The 20,059-nt window shown below is 36.3% G+C and overlaps 1 protein-coding gene across 2 annotated transcripts in view; it reads left to right on the plus strand.

Annotated features, from left to right (window-relative positions):
• The window catches only part of numb (NUMB endocytic adaptor protein), a 72,870-nt gene extending 56,613 nt beyond the window's left edge, over nt 1–16,257 (plus strand). For both annotated transcript variants that reach the window (XM_089635507.1, XM_089635506.1), the window contains 4 exons: nt 6,945–7,187; nt 10,344–10,725; nt 12,785–12,992; nt 13,318–16,257. In XM_089635507.1, the coding sequence (XP_089491633.1) occupies nt 6,978–7,187; nt 10,344–10,725; nt 12,785–12,992; nt 13,318–13,756 (1,239 nt within the window). In that variant the 5' untranslated portion in view covers nt 6,945–6,977 and the 3' untranslated portion in view covers nt 13,757–16,257. The remainder of the gene's footprint in view (nt 1–6,944; nt 7,188–10,343; nt 10,726–12,784; nt 12,993–13,317) is intronic.
• Nucleotides 16,258–20,059: the final 3,802 nt, after the last annotated feature.

Consider the following 20,059-nt stretch of genomic DNA (forward strand, 5'->3'; position numbering starts at 1 on the left):
TCCCCTCGTATTCGTGGTGTTCGAGAGTGTCGACAAATTACCGACATTGTCGATTAAATTTGAATCGGTGTGCTTATGCTAGGGGCCCCGATGTCCATAAGTAGTCATAAGGTTGATAGTCAAAGTTGATAGTCTAATATGTTTTTTTGTGAGTAGAGGGAAAATGGCGCAGTGCGGAGTCAGGATTAGCGCGGACATAGTGTCGTGTGCTCAGGACTTAGCGAGAGAGAGTTACTTCGCGAGAGATGGTGTTTACCTGCGGAGAGATAAGATAAAGACGGTACGTTACGTTGCGTAACGTAACCTGTGCGGATATGACGTCGCGGACATGCTCATTCTTTATCTATCTATTGATTATTATTCTTTTCCCACGCCCTTGATTGTCATGTGTAAGCCGGACGGACGTTTTCTTACGTTAAGCTAACAAGCTACCATGACTGAGTATTTGAAATGGGTTCCCGCCATTTCCCTCAACTGTTCAAAGGACCTTGTGTCTTTTGTTCATCTTATCATAATACTAAAGACTTTTATCTTGACAGCAAGCTATCTACAATGTGTTTATATCAATATATTATACTTGATAAACCATGCAACATGAAATGCAAAATGCTTTTATCCGAGGAAAAATCAAGCATGGAAAAATTAATCGCTTTAAATTAATAAAGTAAATAACATTTATAAATAAACAAGGAAGTTTCAAAGCAATATTATGCATAATAACATTGTTGATTGAAGTCTAGTTGTGTAACTCGACTGGTTTGCATTTTGTATGTCTGCGAATATTATTGTACATTCCGTTTCAAGATGGTGGCCGTTTTAATGGCTCAGTAACTTATTTTTTCAAATGTGAAATAGTCATGTTTATTTGGACTTTCTTATTCTAATTTCTTTCAATATTCTTTTGTTTATTTATTTGTGGTATTTTAAATTGGCATATAGTTATCTATGTACTAATACTAATACAATCCTTCTACAATAAATACTACCTCCCTGCCTGAAGAATCTTTGAAAAAAGAAGTGTGTTTATTGATGCTGACTTTTCTCTGTTCATTCATTGTATAATTGTGTAGCGTTTTCACAAAGAGAAGTATCTACCCAATAAGTTTTATTCTTTGATTCTTATTCTCTCTGAACTACATTATAGTGTGTGGGTGTCCTAGGAATGGCTTATTCAGATATTCTAAAATTTATTTATTTACCGGTAACATGTTGGATAGAAACTGATACACAAAGTAAACATCTACATAATTATAAAATGGCTATGTAGGTACAAAAAGCTGTCTTATTTCAATGTACATATATTGTGTAAATATTTGAATGTGTATTTTTTGTATACACCCTAGGTTTTGTTATATAGCAACAAAAAAATTACTTTATTTTTATTCCGTTTCAAAAATTTTGTCTAGATCTGGCTTATGCATTTTTGTATGGGCGTATCAACGGTAGGTGTTATATTTAAATTTTGTATTAAATTTTTTTTTTTATTAAAAACAATCATTTTATTATATAACTAAAATGTATTGACTTTTCGCTTTGTGATTTTTTTTTGTTTTTTTTATTATTCATCATGTCCAACAATTAATTGAATTAATAATTTTCAGATTTTGCTAAATATTAACCCCGAACTGTTATTAAAACTAACGAATTAAAACTGTTTCACGAAAAAAAGTTTTTTTTTAAGTTTCTTTGTGAAAATGCTCCCCAATTCCTTTTTTATTGTTACGTAAAATGCGTTACAGGCTACAGATTTATTATTATAGGTATTTAGTTTCGTCTACTATAATTACAAAAAAAGGTTTTGATATGTTAAATAAGAGAAAGTTATAAACATACTCTTCTGGACGCGATGTCCACTGTTCACAGTTCACAGAACTACTAGTGTATATTAGAGGATTATAGCAATTATTATGCTATCTGACTTCTAACTGATTATATCTAAAATGAAGGAAGTTAATAATTTATAAACAATTTTTCCTCAATACCGACTGTACATTATATATTTTGTAATATTTTTTATTAAAACCTAAGTTACTTTTTTTATTGTGCGCATTAGCTTTGTTTGACCGGGCACAAAGATCGCGGATTCAAACTCCGTCGGAGTTCAAATAAAATAACTTCAATTGGAGTACGATTTTGACCGTGTTCAATATAAAATATTATATCGTCTGCAAAAGGAAACATTTACAAAACTTTCGAAAGTATTTATGACATTATCGTTATTACTATTACCTAAGTTGAAATGTCATGGTTACATTTATTTTTCATGTTATTGAATTGATTTTTATATATTAACGAAAATGTGTAACATTATTTTGGCATAATCATGTTTTGTAATTAGGAATTCTGTCGATCTGTAAATCTGAAAAAGATCTGAAAAATACTGGCAGTATTAGCAAAACAAAAAATAAATGAAAATCGTTTGAAATTTATTCTTTATTTTTTTTTGTGTGTGTTAATAACTAGATCTGAATTGGCAGCCCTCTGAGGCCTAATCCACACGGCTATATCCAATTGGGAAGTTCGTGCGATTCCATTCTAAATCAGTCCTCACAGCACAAAAGGCAATTTTGAAAATAATTCTTAATTAGTCCCCATCAGAACCCCTATAGAGTCTACAGACTAGGTTTTTGATTCCTTGGATTTAATCTCTCTGAAACATTTATATTCAAAAGATATTTTAATTTATGCATTCAAAAACCAGGATAAATTTGCACACACAAACTAGAGTCGACCCACAACATACATTTCACCAAACTACACCTAAAACGACTTTTGGGCAAAGAAATTTGCATTATTTGTCTATAAAACTATTTAATATCCTTCTTCCTCTTGCAATAAAAAAAACATTAAAAAATAGCCGACTGCATTAGAAGTATTAAGATACGGATTATGGACACAGGAAGGAAGAAAATAGATATAATGTTGCAACCTAACAAAGATTAATCGGTCGGTGGCTGATTTGACATCGCGTTTGGGTCCCACCCAGGAGTAGTGTGTTCAATTCCTCGGCTTGCTCCTCGAGTCCTCCATCACAACGCAAGCAACATTATCCGCTTGCTATGGTGGTAGTAGGAGATTTTCTAATATTGTCAGGTTATTCGTAACCCGGGAATATCTGTCTTTCTTGTAAATAAAAAGCAAAATATTAACGTCATGTTATGTTTTTCCACTATATATTTTTCTTGTATAATGTTGTTTTTCTTCAAAATTAACATACAAAAAAAAAACTTTACAAAAAATGTATACGTAATTGTAAAAAGCATTCAATTTGTGGCTCATCATAATTTACAATAAAAAATGTATAATTCACACAATCGCCATGTACAGTTAGAACACCAAATAGTTTGCTTAACCTGTACAGTGTGACCTTAGAACGGGTTACCCCAGTAAGGTCACATTCTTTTCAACAGTTGTAAAAAAATAATAAACAAATCGTATGGCCATCAATAACCTTGTGTTTTATCTATTCACTATTCATACCTTTCTTTCTTCCGTCAACTTTTACATTATTTATTTTTGAATAGTAACTGATGGAATTTCAAAAAGCAATATATTTATAAAAAAATACATTCTAATATGCATCGCTAATCTGAAATACTTCCATACATACAACTGGAATGAATATGTCAACATTTGTTGTAATTTGTGTACAGACCCGCAGCCCAAAAAGCCATCTGCACTAGTATTGCACATGGCGGCATACTTTAGAAACATCTGTTTCCGATCCATGAAATAAAAATAAATAATCTGGACGCGATCACTTTTTTTGTTCCATGAATAAACTCACTGTACTTATTATTAGTATTTATTGTTTTTTCTTCTATTTAAATAATGTTAATGTCGTTAATGACACCCAGTCTCCTAAAAGCTAATCGAGAATGTCACACAAGTCAAGCAATAGATTGGTGATTTAATATTTATATTATACGCCCATACGGGCTTTTATAAACATGTCATATATATGTATATTAATATTTTTAAAAACTAACTAACCATCACGCCATTTCCCCGCAGGGGTAGGCAGAGTGAACCGACCGCCAAACTACTCGGTCTTGGCACACACTCCTTGCCTCATTCACATTCATACATCGTCTCATACATACTCTTCCATTATTCTGACTATTGACATGGCCCTACTCAAGTATCTGATAAACTTGGTCGTGCTATGACTTCCTCGGGCGTATTTAGTACAACATTATTAAAATATAATATGTCAAAGTAAAATTTGTTTTCGAAATTACAAAATAGAACACATGCAAAAAGAATATTAAAGCCAACATTAATCTTTATTTATGAAGTGTGTTATTATAGCCTTCTTATAACTAAATTCCGTGCGGTTGAACACATCTACTATTTCTGAGAAAGCATTGCCAACTGCATGAAATCTATGTTCAAAAGATTATTTAAATGACTCAGTCCTGATATTGTTCTCTATTGGTATTTCTAGTTGGTATATGGAAAGTAATTAGGTTAAGTAAATCAGGGCTATATATCTATCTATATTGATTCAATAATAATTATTAATCTATTAACAATTTTAATTAATCGATTATTCATTTGCATAAATAATCTATGCTGATACTTGGCGAACCTGGAATTTTGCCTGCAAAAAAATATTACAATCAATAAATTAAAAATCTATTTTCTTCGTATGGATTGCATGGAATAAATATTCCAGTATAGCAAAAATAAGCAATAAGTTTCCTGTAATAAATAAATGATCACAGAATATGATTCATTTGCTAAATAATGTATGACGAAAGAAACACGCCCACAATAAATTTAGCATTTTTGCGTTCGTCCGTCAGAATTTAGTACTGACGAGTGTGAATCAAACACCGCGCTCGTTCAATGTACACAGTTGTGGATGATTGCCCACATAATTACAATTTTAAATACTACTTACGTAGTAGTAAATATTTTTAGCAGCTGATATCGACAGATCGAAGTGTGGAATCACATATATTGTTTTACAATTTCAAAGGATCATTAGGAAATAAATAATTATTCTTGAACTTTCAATATTTCGCTTTTCTAATCATTCTTTGGTTAGGAGAAGCAGATGGCCATTTCAAACGAAAATGCAGTAGGACGACAGGCAATATACGTAGGTTTTAAAGTAGGATTACATCATTTTACAGTAATTCTTTCAAATTCATCGTGTAATCTTCAACTCTGGTTGCGATATACACGGTGTCCGGAAACTCGTAGCACAAGCGTAAAATTGGTGAATCTATATCAAATAGAGAACCCAAAGAGAGGGGGGGATTTGTGATCCGATGCATAGGGAGTGGAATTTTTAACTCTCATAAAGACAAGGAAAAGCACTGCATGCGAATTTTTTTCAGTGGTGTCTCCCAATTGGAATACCTATTTAGTTCTGGTGAGCGGAGTGAATTATTACATTCACAAGGACACGGTTAAAGCATAGCAGGCGAAATTTTTTGTAGGTCGGAGGGCCAAACAATTTATTTGTTTATATTTAATAAATAAATCATCACATATAATGTTTTAATTTATACTTCACTTCCATTAAAAACATTTGCTTGTGGATGGAAGAGGAGTGTACATTTGCGAAAAAATAATATAACTAGGTTACAAATTTAAAAATAATTACGAAATTAAAAACCATACAAATTGTTGTATTTGGAAAGAAGAAAAAAAATATAATGGAGGATAAATAGAGTATTGTAGGATAATTTGTGAGATTTTCAAGTGATGTTAGGGGAATCAGTTTTTTTGTTAATGATTTCCCTAAAATATTTTTTTATATAGTTCAATATTTGTTTTTTATCATTAATGCTTCTGATTTCTTCCGGTAATTTATTAAAGAAATGTTTTCCTTGGTTGGTATAATGGTGCTGGGCAAAAGAAGTGTGTAGTTTGGGGCATGAAAATATATATTTAAGTCTGGTTCGATTTTCAGTTATGAATGAGTATTTATCTTTTTCTTTTATAATTTGAATAATTGAATTTTTTATATATAACTTTTAATGTAGGAATTTTGAATTCTTCGAATACGCGTTCAGTGGGGAAGTCTGGAGGGTTTTTTTGTATTATTTTTATTATGAGTTTTTGAACAATTTGTATAAGGGGTCAGGCTAGTTTTGTAATCTGCTCCCCAACTGATAATGGCATATTGCAGAACAGACTGTACTAATGCATAATATATTGATTATAGATTTTTCATTGATAAGATATTTCTGATTCGTAAGAATATATAAATTAATTAATTTCCTAATTTTCTTTATTGTATGGCAGATGTGATCTTTCCATTTTAGGTTTTTATCAATGATTATTCCTAGATATGTAATTTTGTCAGCTGTTTTCAGAAATGAGCATGTTTGTCGACAGTGGTTAGCGATATTTATTTTTTTAAATGGAAAACTTTTAGTATTCCGAAAACGGAAACCTTTAAAACGTATCAACTTAACCGGCTAGTAGTCTAGTGGACAAATGCTTTGGATTCCCACCCTGGCGTGGCGAGTTCAATCCAATACTAGCCCTCCATCATTACACAAGCAATGTGAAATATTTAGTCCTGCGTCCTCAATGTGTATTATCCTCTGAGTCCTGTTTCCTCAGTGTTCCATTTTCACAGCATCCCCAAAGATGACATACTTTGCCCTAGCCTAACCTAACGGGGCCTCCTGTGTGAGGTTAATTTTAAAAACAATAATGTCTATAAAATACAAGTATTGACTATATTATTATTGTATTATTTATATATAAAGTGCGAGATATCAAAATTATTGACGTTGTATCTTTCAAGTAACCTTTTAATTTATTGTATGTATGTTAATAATAATTGAATGATTTGTATGATGCTGACATGTTACACTGACGTGTATACAAAGTTATAAAGATCTCAACGTTCCCATGGCACTCACTGTATGTCCAATACTCACTTATATAATAACAATGCATCTATTGTTTGTTTCCAGGGAGCTTCATTCCGGCGGTCCCAAGGGCGCGGCATGGAGCGACTGCGGCGCTCATTCCGCGAGTCGTTCCGCCGGCGCAAGGGCGGCGGCGGGGGCGGGGGCGGCGAACCAGGCGGTGGAGTGGCGGAGAGCGCACGCCCGCACCAGTGGGGCGCGGACGAGGCTGCCGTGCGCGCGGGCACTTGCGCCTTCCCCGTCAAGTACCTCGGCTGCGTGGAGGTGTTTGAGTCGCGCGGAATGCAGGTATACCTCATTGAAACAACCCCATGTTACAACACAAAGTCACAGATTTTAACAAATGGTTTCAACTACCTTTTCATGAATGTGTTTCACAGCATGCAGGTACGGTTCCCATTTTCATAATAATAACCTACCTAATGCCCACCTCATTGAAACACCCTACGGAGAATACACGGACACATAAAATTAAACAAAATGTTTCAGTCTCAATCAAAACAAAAGGTACACAACTTTGCGTGCACTTAATGCTGCGTATGGACGTGAGTAAAAGCACGCGAGCTGTTATTACGGGTAATAAATAATGGCGTTTCATACCATTTGAGGTTGCTTTGTTCCATTCCCATAAGTTGTGGTAAAGCTCGGCAGTTCCGCTCGTATGTTTATACGAAACCTAATATGTAACACCGTGTCAAACATATTTATATGATGATTAATAATATCACTCACCTTAACGAGAGCAATAAGAAAATTAATCTCAGGATTCGTGGGACGAGACGATACTGTTTCCCGTCAGAGAGATTATCGTTAAAGTAAAAACAAAAATGCTTTAAAACAATCAATATACTTGGCATCAAGAATCAGAAATCGCTAGTGATCACGACCAACGATCTTCCCCAAAGATTCCGGGTGTGGGTAAGTAGTTGGGGTGCTCTCAGAATGTAGCGCACGTGTGACAAAATTTAGCCCTGTGCCAGCGCAGGAACAAAGTTCATCAATTAAGTGCAACTCCACAATAACAGTTAACTCTCTCGGCACGCAAACTGTCATGCACCATTTCGATAGGGAACCAGAATAAAGTACAAGAAACACCTCGTGATACATTATATTACCTCACAGGTCTAAAATACCAAAAACCCTTCTGGTGGAACCTCTTAGCGATCTTGCTACAACACTTCTAACTCCCTCGCAAGCGAAAAAAATCCGAAACGCTCCTCTCTACTGCCCGACCATAAAGCTTATGTCCCATGCCATTTTTACTTCCCGCCTTCCGCTCTCCCCACTCCCGCTGCTAAACTTGCCATAGAAAAAAAAACAAGTTGCATCCACATTTTTTGGAGTAAATACGTTCCAACCATTTGTCTTACAGTAATTATAATCTGTTATACTATTACATATTTTTTAATAATATAATTACTACTCAGCAGTACACATACGAGGGTTGTCCAAAAATTAAAGACTGTTTTCTTTTTAAAAATCAGGAAAATTTTATTTGTACAAAATTTGTATACGGCATTGTACGTACATGTCTACACTATTTTTCTGAGTAATCCCCGGCAAGTTCAACGCACTTTTTGAGTAGGGAACAAAGTCCTCAACCCTTTGTCATAAATATTTCCCACCATAGTCCGCAACCAGCTCGACACCTCTTCCTGAACTTCCTCGTCGGTCGTGAAGCGTTTTCCGACCAAATGTTCTTTAGGTGAAAGAAGAGAAGAGAAAATCACTGGATGCCAGGTCAGGGCTAAATGTCGGATGGTTCAAGACTTCCTACTTAAAAGAGTGCAGGAGCGGAGTGGTTACAGCTGCTGTATGGAGGCGGGCGTTGTCATGCAACAAACAAACGCCCTTGCTCAACCTCCCTCTTCGCTTGTTGGCGGGAGACGGCAGCGGAAGTTCCTTCTCTAACAGCATCCACAGCCAGACTGGATAAACTACCGAGCCGGCAACCGCCCGTCGTGGAGGGGGAAGTACGCACTACAAGCTAGTGTTGCCAACTAGTGAAATATTTCATCCATACCACCGCAAATGACAAACGGTCTTTAATTCTTGGACAACCCTCATACTTAACACTTCAACTATAACACGTGAACACCTCAGCACAGGTTCTCCTAAGTGAAGCGTTCACAACACACTGTGGGCATTATTTGAAGCTCAGCTTGAGAGATATTTGCTTTGCTATCTGGTAGTAATCCTGAGTACATGTGCTGAAATACTGGCCCTATAACACATTAACCATTTAAACAACAACTATTCCTAATGTGCACGCCACAATATAAACACCAAGTAATATCTTTATGCAATAATTAAACTATAAACTGAGTAGAACAAATTTAGAATTATTTATTTAAATAAATAAATAGGTACCTCCTATACTCAGAAAACTTGTCAAAGAATATTCCTCTCCAATAAATAGTGGAAAAAATGCTTCTACCATCTTTCCCAGCTTCATCCCTCGTTATGTAAGGATTTCACTTGCATTTTACTGACAATCCCCGAACACTGATATGTTGTGGCCAAGACCTCCGTACTTTTGTGGATAGGTTTCATCACCATTTTTAAAATTCCATTTTAAAAATTTTATTCACAAATCTCAACTGCCAAGAGCTATCGATTTTTCAATTAAATTCCATTGATCAGAGACAATTACCTATTCTTCTAGTGCACATTGACACTGTTAATTGTATATTCTACAGCGTCATAAAACCAGTTCTATTGTTTTTATTTTCAATTTAGATTACTATATTTCCTCATCATGTTTTCTGTGTTGGAATTTCCAACGCTGGGGAATTAATTCATGATTGTAGTTATTTTTAAAAGTTACCTTATTATCATCACAAAAACTTTGTAAATTGCCAGCATTCGTCACTTTGTTCAATTGCAACATCTTACAAGTAAAATGCAGCAACTCTTCACTGTGAGCTTTAGCCCTCATATCTTTCCAGTTTTGCCTGTTCCTGGTGGCTCACACCAAATCGAAGCTGGCTGTAGTACTTTTACCAGTGTCGCCATCTAATGATACAGTAATTGCAATCCTAGAACGGCTCTTTGTGAGGTGTTTATTTTTGTCACAACATTCGAAAATATGAAAAGAAAATTCTAATGCTTAATCCATCCCATAATTCCCCTTTCTGATTAAACTCCAACTTCAGAGTGCTAGTTCCAAGTCCTAACAGTGGCCCCTAGTGTATCGGTCGCACCGGGGCAGTAGTACTCCTGGCCGGGGTGGAACAATCGTATATTATTATTATTATGTAATGAGCAGGCAGCATTCTGCTGATGCGCTCATATCTGATTTCACAACAAGTTTGACAGTAATTGAGTTGTTTTAAATTTGAACTAAGTCCTTTCTTCTCTCCAAATGTGAATCCAATAGAGCTTTGAATTATGTATCACAATATTCTACAGTAACTAAAATCTAACAATAACTTTGTCCTGCAGGTATGCGAAGAGGCCCTCAAAGTCCTGCGCAACTCTCGCCGTAGAGCTGTGCGCGCGATGCTGCACGTCAGCGGTGACGGCCTGCGCGTCGTCGAAGAGGACACCAAAGGCCTCATCGTGGACCAGACCATTGAGAAGGTGTCGTTTTGCGCGCCGGACCGCAACCATGAGCGCGGGTTCAGCTACGTGTGCCGGGACGGGACCACTCGGCGGTGGATGTGCCACGGCTTCCTGGCGGCGCGGGACCCCGGGGAGCGGCTGTCCCACGCGGTCGGGTGCGCCTTCTCCGCCTGTCTCGAGCGCAAGCAGCGGCGGGACAAAGACACCATGGTGGCGGCGGAGATCACCCGTTCGCATCATCATAAGATACTGCATGTCAATGGTGAGTTGAAGCCTTCTGATAAAATTTAGAATGAACATAATAAACTAAGTTTAACCATTCAGTTGATGAAGTTGATGAGTGATTTTTGGCATATTATGGCAAGTTTGCAAAAACATTTTAAGCGATTGCTTGTCATAATGTGCCAAATAAATAGAACCTGAAAATTTGGGATAGATGGTGAAATCTAGGTGGGTTCATTGGCTTTAAACTGCAGTAAGCAGTTCATGTTTCCATATTCATATTTTGAGAAATGATATTCATGAAATAATATTGTAAATATGCAAAACCGATCGCTCGATTGATTAACTATCATGTACCCGGCGTTCGGGAGGGATATGGATGGTTTGGATTGGAGTAAACTTATTATAGTCTTCCTTTTTACCGCCAGTGGTAAAAGCAGCGCTTCCGCTCTCTGGCGATAGAATGGCAAACCAAATGCTAATAAAGTTCTCTACTTCATTAAATACTGCGCGGTAAAAAAACATTTTGGCCTTTTTATACTTAAACATTTTTTTGGTAATACTTTATATTAGCCTAAAAATGCTTTGAAGTGCAATCTCCTACTTCGGAACCCCTTTTCTGATATGGTTATATTGTATAATGTGCAAATTAAGTCCTTTAGATTATGATCAGAAAACATTTAGTACAATAATATGTGCCTGAACTTCACAAAATAATTTGTACAACTTTCTGAATATTCCTTGTCGAGGAGTATCGCCTTAAGTAGAAGAGTAAAAATTTGAAGTACTTTTCAAGATAAATAGATTTAGATTCCAGATGGTTACTTTTTTAACATTGTTCTATACTCTCGTCTCACAAACATTTCCTACTGACTGCTCTTATTCTACAATAGGGATACATTTATATTTTATTATATAAACGACTCATTATTACTACTACATACATACATTTCAAATCCCACATATCTGGCATTGTCTCCTGCGCCAACCAAATGCTTGAATTTGTTCTTCGTAATGCGAGATCATTCACTAACAGAATCGCAATACGGAGAATATAGCTCCATTATTTGGGCCCCTTCCGAACAAAACCATACCCTAGAAATAGAAAAGTACAAAAGAGGTTTATGCATTACCTATGTATGAGAGAATATACGTACTATCCATTTCTGTATCTATCTTTGTTCTTGACAGAAATGCTCGATTTAAACACCTCAGAAACACGTCGAAATATATATTTGTGGTCAGCAATAGTGATCTGGGATATTGAAAGATTTTAACTTATATGTTCCTAACAAGTATACTCGTTGGAGATCCCATGCACTCTTTTATACTCCGAAAATGAGGACTTCTGCCTATCAGAACTCGTCAATCAATAGAGTGACTCACCTGCTTAATGATTTTGCATTGACCTTTTTAACGTCACTTACAGACAGTTTAGCTACTATCTTTTGACACATGTCACAAAATAGTAAAATTGTAAACTTCTCCGTAATATATTCCGTATTATAATATATTCGACCGGTCAGTGGTTGAGTGGGCATAGCGCTTGGGTCTCAACCGAGCGTCGCGTGTTCGATTCCTCGGCTGGCTAAGTCCTCCATCACAACACAAGCAACATTTTCGGCTTTCTGTGGTGGTAGTAGGAGATTTTCAAACATTGTTGGGTTATTCGTAACCTGGGAATGTTTGTCTTACTTTTAAAAATTAAAAAAAAAAAAATATTGGTGTATGACAAAAATAAATATATTACTACCATACTTATATTCAAATTAAATTATGTATGATTTAATAATTTATTTGATAATTATTGTTTACACATCCAAATTTGTTAAAAAAAAACCCTTTATGTTTTTCAAATATTAAAGAAAGAAAAAAATGTCATGTTGTCCATTTATTTGTCTATGACAAACAATTGTTATCTTGTGCGCTTTCATAGAAATTAATGTAGTTATGGTAATTTCTTGGTAAGGCGTTGACTTTGTTTATTCCTGAGCAATCCTGAATACTTTTCGTAAAACGTGGTGCAAGCGAGTGGTTAAGGGAAAAATTGTTTTGCGTTACGAGTCAGATTGTGGTTAAAGTTAATGTTTTATTTTTAGGAGGAGTAAAGGGAGGTGGGGATGGTTCCTTCAAGAGCACCGGCGGTGGCGTGGGGCTGTTCAACGAGACGGTGGCGCCCTCGCTGCCGCCACCCGGCCCCATCCCCGTGGCGGCGCCCAACCCCTTCGCCATCGAGCGCCCCCACGCTGCGCCCCACATGCTGGAGCGCCAGGGCTCCTTCCGCGGATTCTCTCACCTTAATAACAAGTATGATAGATTCATTTTTCAGTTTTTATTAAAGAAAAACTTATTTATGGGCTACTGTCAAAGATAACACGGCAAATGGCACAATGTACCATGATCTATGAGTGCCGTCGCATTTCAACCATCTCTATTTAAATGATAATTATATGTTACATGTTACTTATTTCAAGCAACATCCTTCACGAATAATGCTTACATTTACATGATGTAATTCTTCTTTAATAATTGTTTGCCCCATTGATTCCTTTGTTCGCCAGCCTTGATAGTTCAAAATAAACTTCATTTTGAAATACATATCTGAATATAATTAAAATGTTGTATTTTTCAGCTCTCCGTTCAAACGACAAATGTCACTGCGAATCAGTGATCTTCCGAGTAACTTAGAGCGTTTGCGCAGCGGCCCCACTCTGCCCCCCCTGCCCTCTCTGGAGGCCCCCGCCCTGGAACCCGAGATGCAAGTAGCCGCCATGTGTCAGCAGTTGTCACGTGATCTGCAGCTGCTGTCAGAGGGGCCCCCTGACAGTCCCCCCGGCCCGTCTCTGCTGGCCGTGTCTCCGGCGCAAGAGCTGCCCGCACCGGACCAATGGCTGGGCCGCATCACGGGACCATCGCCTCAAACCGTTCAGTCGCCCCTTCCTCTCCCCCTGCCCCTGGCCCGTGCACCCCCCCTGGTTAACAGGGCCCGTAGTCTGGGGGGGGACCCCTTTGATGCGGAGTGGGCCGCTCCCCCGCGCGCCACCAACCCCTTTCTGCAGCGAGCCATCTGAGCCCCCCTGATGTTGCCCCCTCTCCCCGCGCTAGAGCTTCGCACGCTGCAGTAGTAGCACCCCCTGTACGGGCCCACAGTTTGCGTTTTACTAAAGCTATGTCTTTTCACGCCCCAAATCGTACGAGTTAAGAACACAAGGAAAACGATTAAAGTAATGAATGTATTGGATAAAAAACCAAACGGGTATCTGTTGGATTTTATTTAGTATTCGTAAATATGTGATATATTTTTAAATGGTTCACCCATATTGGAACGTTTGGAAAGTGAAAAAAAACTGTAGTAATATGATTTAATTTAAGAAATAGTTTTATGACTGTCGGGATGCTCCTTGTCCAACTTCCCCCTCACGAATAGTTATATTTCCAAAAACCATTCCTTTTGTATGTTTTTTTTAATTGATCAATGTATTTTAAGAAGACTTGTTGAGTTTCAACAACTGGCCCCTTACTTAACACCTTACAAATCAACTAATTATAATGCAGTATTAATATTATTTTTTAATTTAGCATGTGAATTTCTACAATTCATAAAATATTAGAAAGTTCAGTTGTAACCTTTGCCTTCTTATTCCCCGCTGTTAGAAGATGAGACATATCTTGTGTTGTTATACTATACTCTACTTGCTAAGTATTCATTTGTGAGTAGAAAGTAATGTCGTAACTTAGTGTGTAATGATAATTATGTATTCATTCTTTTTCATAATAACTTAATCGCAATATGTACTTAAATTGTTCTGCAAAGGTCTCACGCCACGCGCGTACTTAAACTCAACGCACGCACACTTCCCTCTAACATGTAGTACCTAATATGTATTACAAGTTGAATGACCTCCCACACTGCTAATACTCACCGGCGTGAGAGCATCTCGCGCCTCTATCTTCCCTCACACGTCCGCATCCACTCCCGCTGGAATGCGCCCCCGGTCCTGACCAGCCCAGGGCTGTGAGCCTCCCCCGTCTATCATTTGTAAATATGTATCTGTAAAAATATATATTGTTGACTTCTTCATAAACGTCTATTTTATTTTTTGTTATAAAAGTTTAGACTAAGAATATGATAGAGATATTGTACTTAATAGAATAAGGATTGCGCACCGGTTGGCTTCCGCCTCACAACTCTAGTTCTAGCTTTAGGAGACGATGAACACGTTCATGTTGTGTGTGATCGCGTCCATACCCCGTAGCTCTAATTCTCCTTGTAATTTACGTGACCGATCTCGTGGCTTCTATCGCTCACTCAATATAGCCACTGCCGCTGCCACTGCCTGCCCACCTTATTATTCTCCAATTGCCATCATTAAAACTATACCAACTATCACTACTGTTAATTATCAACACAAATATTTTTAATACAATCTCGACTATTTCAACATAATTAAAATGTTACTAAGGGTATACTTAAATGAATTCATTGTCTGCTAGTTCATTGATGGCGCTAATTTAATTGTTTTAGGAATAAATGCTTTTGCAAGCTTTGCTTTAAAATATTAAGATGAATTATTTGTTTACTCATGTATATAGGATATATGAATGGCGAGTAAATAGTTTTGTCAGTACAATACAAGTACAATGTATTTAATATTGTATTTGTATGACTTTCTTGAAATTATTGAGATTTTATACAAACAAAACTATTTATTCCTATTCGTATTGCGTATGTACAGGCGCAAACAAATAGTTCGTCTTAATATTTTAAAGCATAACTTGCAAAAAGCGTACTTTCATAAAATAATTAAATTAGTGATATTTTTGAACGCGTTGATTTTAACGTATGTTACGTTTACCCTTAACGGTTTATTTTATATACAGTATTAAAAATTGTAATATTATATCTGACTGAAACATTCAATGTCCTTCTGTTTGAGAAAGGAGTCATTTGTTTTTACTTATTGTTTCCACACAATTAGATTCTCTATACCGGCATGTGACGGTATTGTTTTAATCTTTGTGTCTATTTTCTATACCCAAAATAATAAATTATTATTGTTCATGATTTACATATGTGTACACAATTTTTTGTAATTAATATCCTAGAAGATTATAAAAGTTATTAGTAGCAACCATAGCCGACTTTTGTAAAATATATCTTACGCAATGGGCTTTACAATTACATCATCTTGGCATGGTTTTCCGGACAAGAGACTTAATGACTTTGGTAATTTTAATGCAACCTTATTGGTTCGGTATTCTATGCACAAACAATATTATATACTAAAATATGGAAGTAATTCATTAATATTGTAGTGCACTTTCAAATAATGAATGTCTTTTTGCACTCACATCTGTACGTGTACGTAGTGTAATATACAATGCGGTACGCAGTGTAATATACAGTGCGGTACACAGTGTAATATACATACAGTGCGGTACACAGAGTTGGGAGATGTCCTTTGGGCCGGCGGTGTGAGGGAATGTAAATCCATGTATAAATGTGTACTTAATAGATGTATTTGCCACATGTATATAATATTATTCTGAAATTATATCAATTGTTTATTTACCTCGACTTTATTTCCTTTATCCAGAACACCTTTATCCTTATACCTGCTGGACACTAAACATGCTTGGACACATGGAGCTCATGGAAGGAAAAGGATTTCAAGAGAATATTATCATATTATGACGCCAAAGTTAATGGAAGGAGTTGGGTAAGTCCAAAGAAGACAGAAGGCATGACCAAGTGAATCAATTGGTTAAGTTGGGTCATGTCAAGAGTATTGAAGTGTAATTAGGGTATGTTGTGAGGCTGAAGGAAGTTGGGATTCCCCAGGCTTTTCAAATCTGGTCACCAAACAAGGCTAAAGCCATTTCAAGGATTGTTTCGATTTTGAATGGTGGAATAAAATAAGGTTTACAATCGCGGGCTAAATACAATGTTCTGAAATAATCGATCAAACATTCCATATTATTTCTAAGGTATAACATACATACTATGTATAACTAGGTAAAAGAGCCGCGTGGAGGCACTTTCCTGATCGCTAGATCATCCGTTCTACATATTAGACCTAGTATAGCTGGTCAAAACCAACCGTGTGGAGGCTTAGTATAAATCAATTTTCTAGTTTTTGACTTGGCAACACTCATCAGTCCACTGAGCCAAGACAATTTGGAATGCTCTGGAACAAGTCCGTCTACTAAAATTCATCATATATAAACCTCGAGTATTCCGATCGACGCAGTTTTTTTAAGTAAAGTTGCATCAGAAAGTGAAAACCCAAAAAATGTCGGTTACGTCAATTAGCCTTTCTGCCATTGATATGAACATAGTACATACAAAAGTTATTTTTCTTTTTGTAAGTGATTTAACCTCTAGTTCGCCGGCGTATCCTTGGATACTATTAAAAAATCATTTCTCTGAATATAACTAGCTATTCTGTGGAAACTACTTATGAATAGTACATAATGATATATTATTTTTATAAATATACAACTAACTTTAATTAGGTAATTTATAAATATAGGTCCAAGGTTAACAGGGCCCACAGTCTGGGAGGGAACCCCTTCGATGCGGAGTGGACCGCTGAGGTGATTTTGCACAAAAACGGCGCTATACAAATCATCCAAATATTATACAAACACATTATCTAGTAAGATGGTATAATTTACAAAAACATCAATTTGCAAAAAAACAAGTAAGTTATTACAAAAACAGAATCAGCTGGCGCACGGCGATCAACAAATTAAAACCCCAACTTAAGCAAATGATACCTAAACCAGATTTTTTTTGTGAATTATTAATAATAATAACTGACACTTCAGCTATCAGCATGATGCTTTTGCTTTTGGGGAAATCTAAAGGTGTCATGCGTTCGCTACCGCCGGCGGTCGTATATGACCACTGGTGAAACCCACCATGTGGACAGGAGGCGATACACAATTTCTGTCGGGCAGCCCAACTTCTGGGCTAACTGGTTGTGTAAGAGTCAGCGGTTTCATGTTTCACAGCAAGTCTATGAAAATCAATAGAAAAAAAAATTCAGCAATGTAGTTCTTGAACTTCAGTATTTGTTCACAGTGTCTCTTCATCTAATTATTAACTTTGTCAATATATAACATGTACAGTGGTACCTTGACATACGAGTGCCCAAACATACGAGTTTTTCGAGATACGAGCCGGCGAGCGAGTGACTTTTTACTTTGAGTTACGAGCGAATTTCGAGATACGAGTTCGGTTTAGCAGGTCGGCCGGTAAAACACCCAGAAAAAGTTGCAACAGGTTGTGCATCTGATCTTTTTAATGACACTTGCCTAACTCATTTCCGGAACATTCTGAGAGGGAGGAAGAAACAAACTTGTTATTTTCTAAACGGCCTACAGGTGAAAGCGAGAAAAATGTACCGAAAAAGGCAAAGACCAGTAAGGATATCTAATTTATTTATTTACATTCTCTTTTTTTTGTTTTTGTACAATAAATATTTATCATTTATAAATACGTTTTTATTATTCAAAACCACGTAACAAAAATAACTGGGGTGACATTTTGGGGGTCGGAACGGATTAATGGTAGTCTAATTGTTTTGTATGGGGAAATCTGCATCGATATACGAGTAATTCAAGATACGAGCAAGGTTGCGGAAATTAAATTCGTATGTCGAGGTATCACTGTATTAAGAAATGAATATTTATGGTATGTATATTATCAAGTAATTGTAACTGTTAATTATTAGAATTGTGCATGGAAGAACTACCACTTTCCTCCACAAAAACATTATTTTTCAAAGAAGAATTATTGTTTTAATAAATCATTATAGATCATTTTTATGTAGCATTGCTTCCTTATTTAAATTAGATAAACTTATGTAAACATGGTTTTTTATCCTCCTGAAAGGGTTGTTTTTTTTTACCCCTGAAACATGGTTTTTCATTTTGGAAAATGGCATCACTGGTCGTACTAGTATTATTTGCATTTATGAATTATAGCTTGACAAAAAAATAAAAAATTTAATAAAATGATTTTAGTCACTACTAATTTTCACACAAATTTTTCACTACAATGGGTTTTCCTTAATTTATTTCTTTAATAACCGGCTCACCACCTCAAGTCAAACGATGCTTTACGTCTATGATTTCAATTCTATTTTTCTTATATTTCATTAGGAGGGGTTGTTTCACAGAATTTGAACAATTCATCAAATTACAAAGTTGATTTTCACGTTCTGGGTAGGTTCTACCCATGTTCCGTTATTATTTCAGTTTTGTGAAGCAACTGGCCAGTAACAATAGATCCTTAGTCTCCGAATGTTTAAGAATCTTGAACATTTTCACTAGCATCCATGAATATTTCATAATCGGTGACCGGATAAATCATCACAATGATAATTCATCACATCTTTAAGAAGTTATATAAAGTCATGGAAAGTGATGAAACAAAAACTTTATTAACTGGGTTAAGGCGATCAACTATGTAGTGTAATATTTTAAATCGAGCCGCTATCAATATATTGTTAGCAATAATAAAACGCTAAGTAAATGGTTATGATGAAATATTATATTGTCTTCACGGTCTATTACAATAATAACATCCAATATTTAATAAGGTTATATCGCGCATTGCGCAGTTCCCGGTCTCAGCCGCTTGCAATCCTTGCTCGTCCCGCGGGTGGCCGCTAGGTGGCTCGTGGAGTCGCTCCCGCCTTCAACCAGCAGCGCCTCTGCCGGTCATACTGTGAACCACTCGCTAAGTGTAGATGCCTGATTGGCTGACAGTGATGAGAGTGGCGCCTCTGGCGGCCAATTGGTGAACTAAACACTGTGGCGGCAGTATTTGAATGCGCTGCTAACAATATACAACTTAATATTTTTATAATAAATAATTGCCACATTATACAATAAAATCATAACCGAAAATGGGTTCGTAAGTAGGAGATTTTAAACTTTAAAGCAGTTTTCATAGGCCTTATACATTATTTTTTCTGGGCTTATAAAAAGACTAATCTAAAAAATACTCGATTATTTCAAAGGCCAAGATGTATCCTACTTGCAGTATTTCATTAAAACATCTGAAACATTTCTAGGCGACCAAATTTTCAAACCAAAAACACATAATTTTGAAATACTACGTAGTGCATCGCCTAAAGTAGGTTAGGTTAGGTTTAATTTTTTTTTTCATCATTTCTAATGACTTTATATCACTTTTTAAAGGTGTGTTGAATTGTCACTGCGTTGAGTTATCATGGAACCTTCATAATCATACTAGCCAACTTCATTACCATCCGGTCATAAATAAACCACTCACATCCGACCAAAACTTGGAGGGTGATTGGTTTATTTATGCTTGGAGGGTACGGAAGGTAGTGAAAAGG

Source organism: Hesperophylax consimilis, chromosome 9 (genome assembly GCF_061612785.1).
Source record: "Hesperophylax consimilis isolate HC1 chromosome 9, BYU_Hcon_1.0, whole genome shotgun sequence".
NCBI lineage: Eukaryota > Metazoa > Arthropoda > Insecta > Trichoptera > Limnephilidae > Hesperophylax > Hesperophylax consimilis.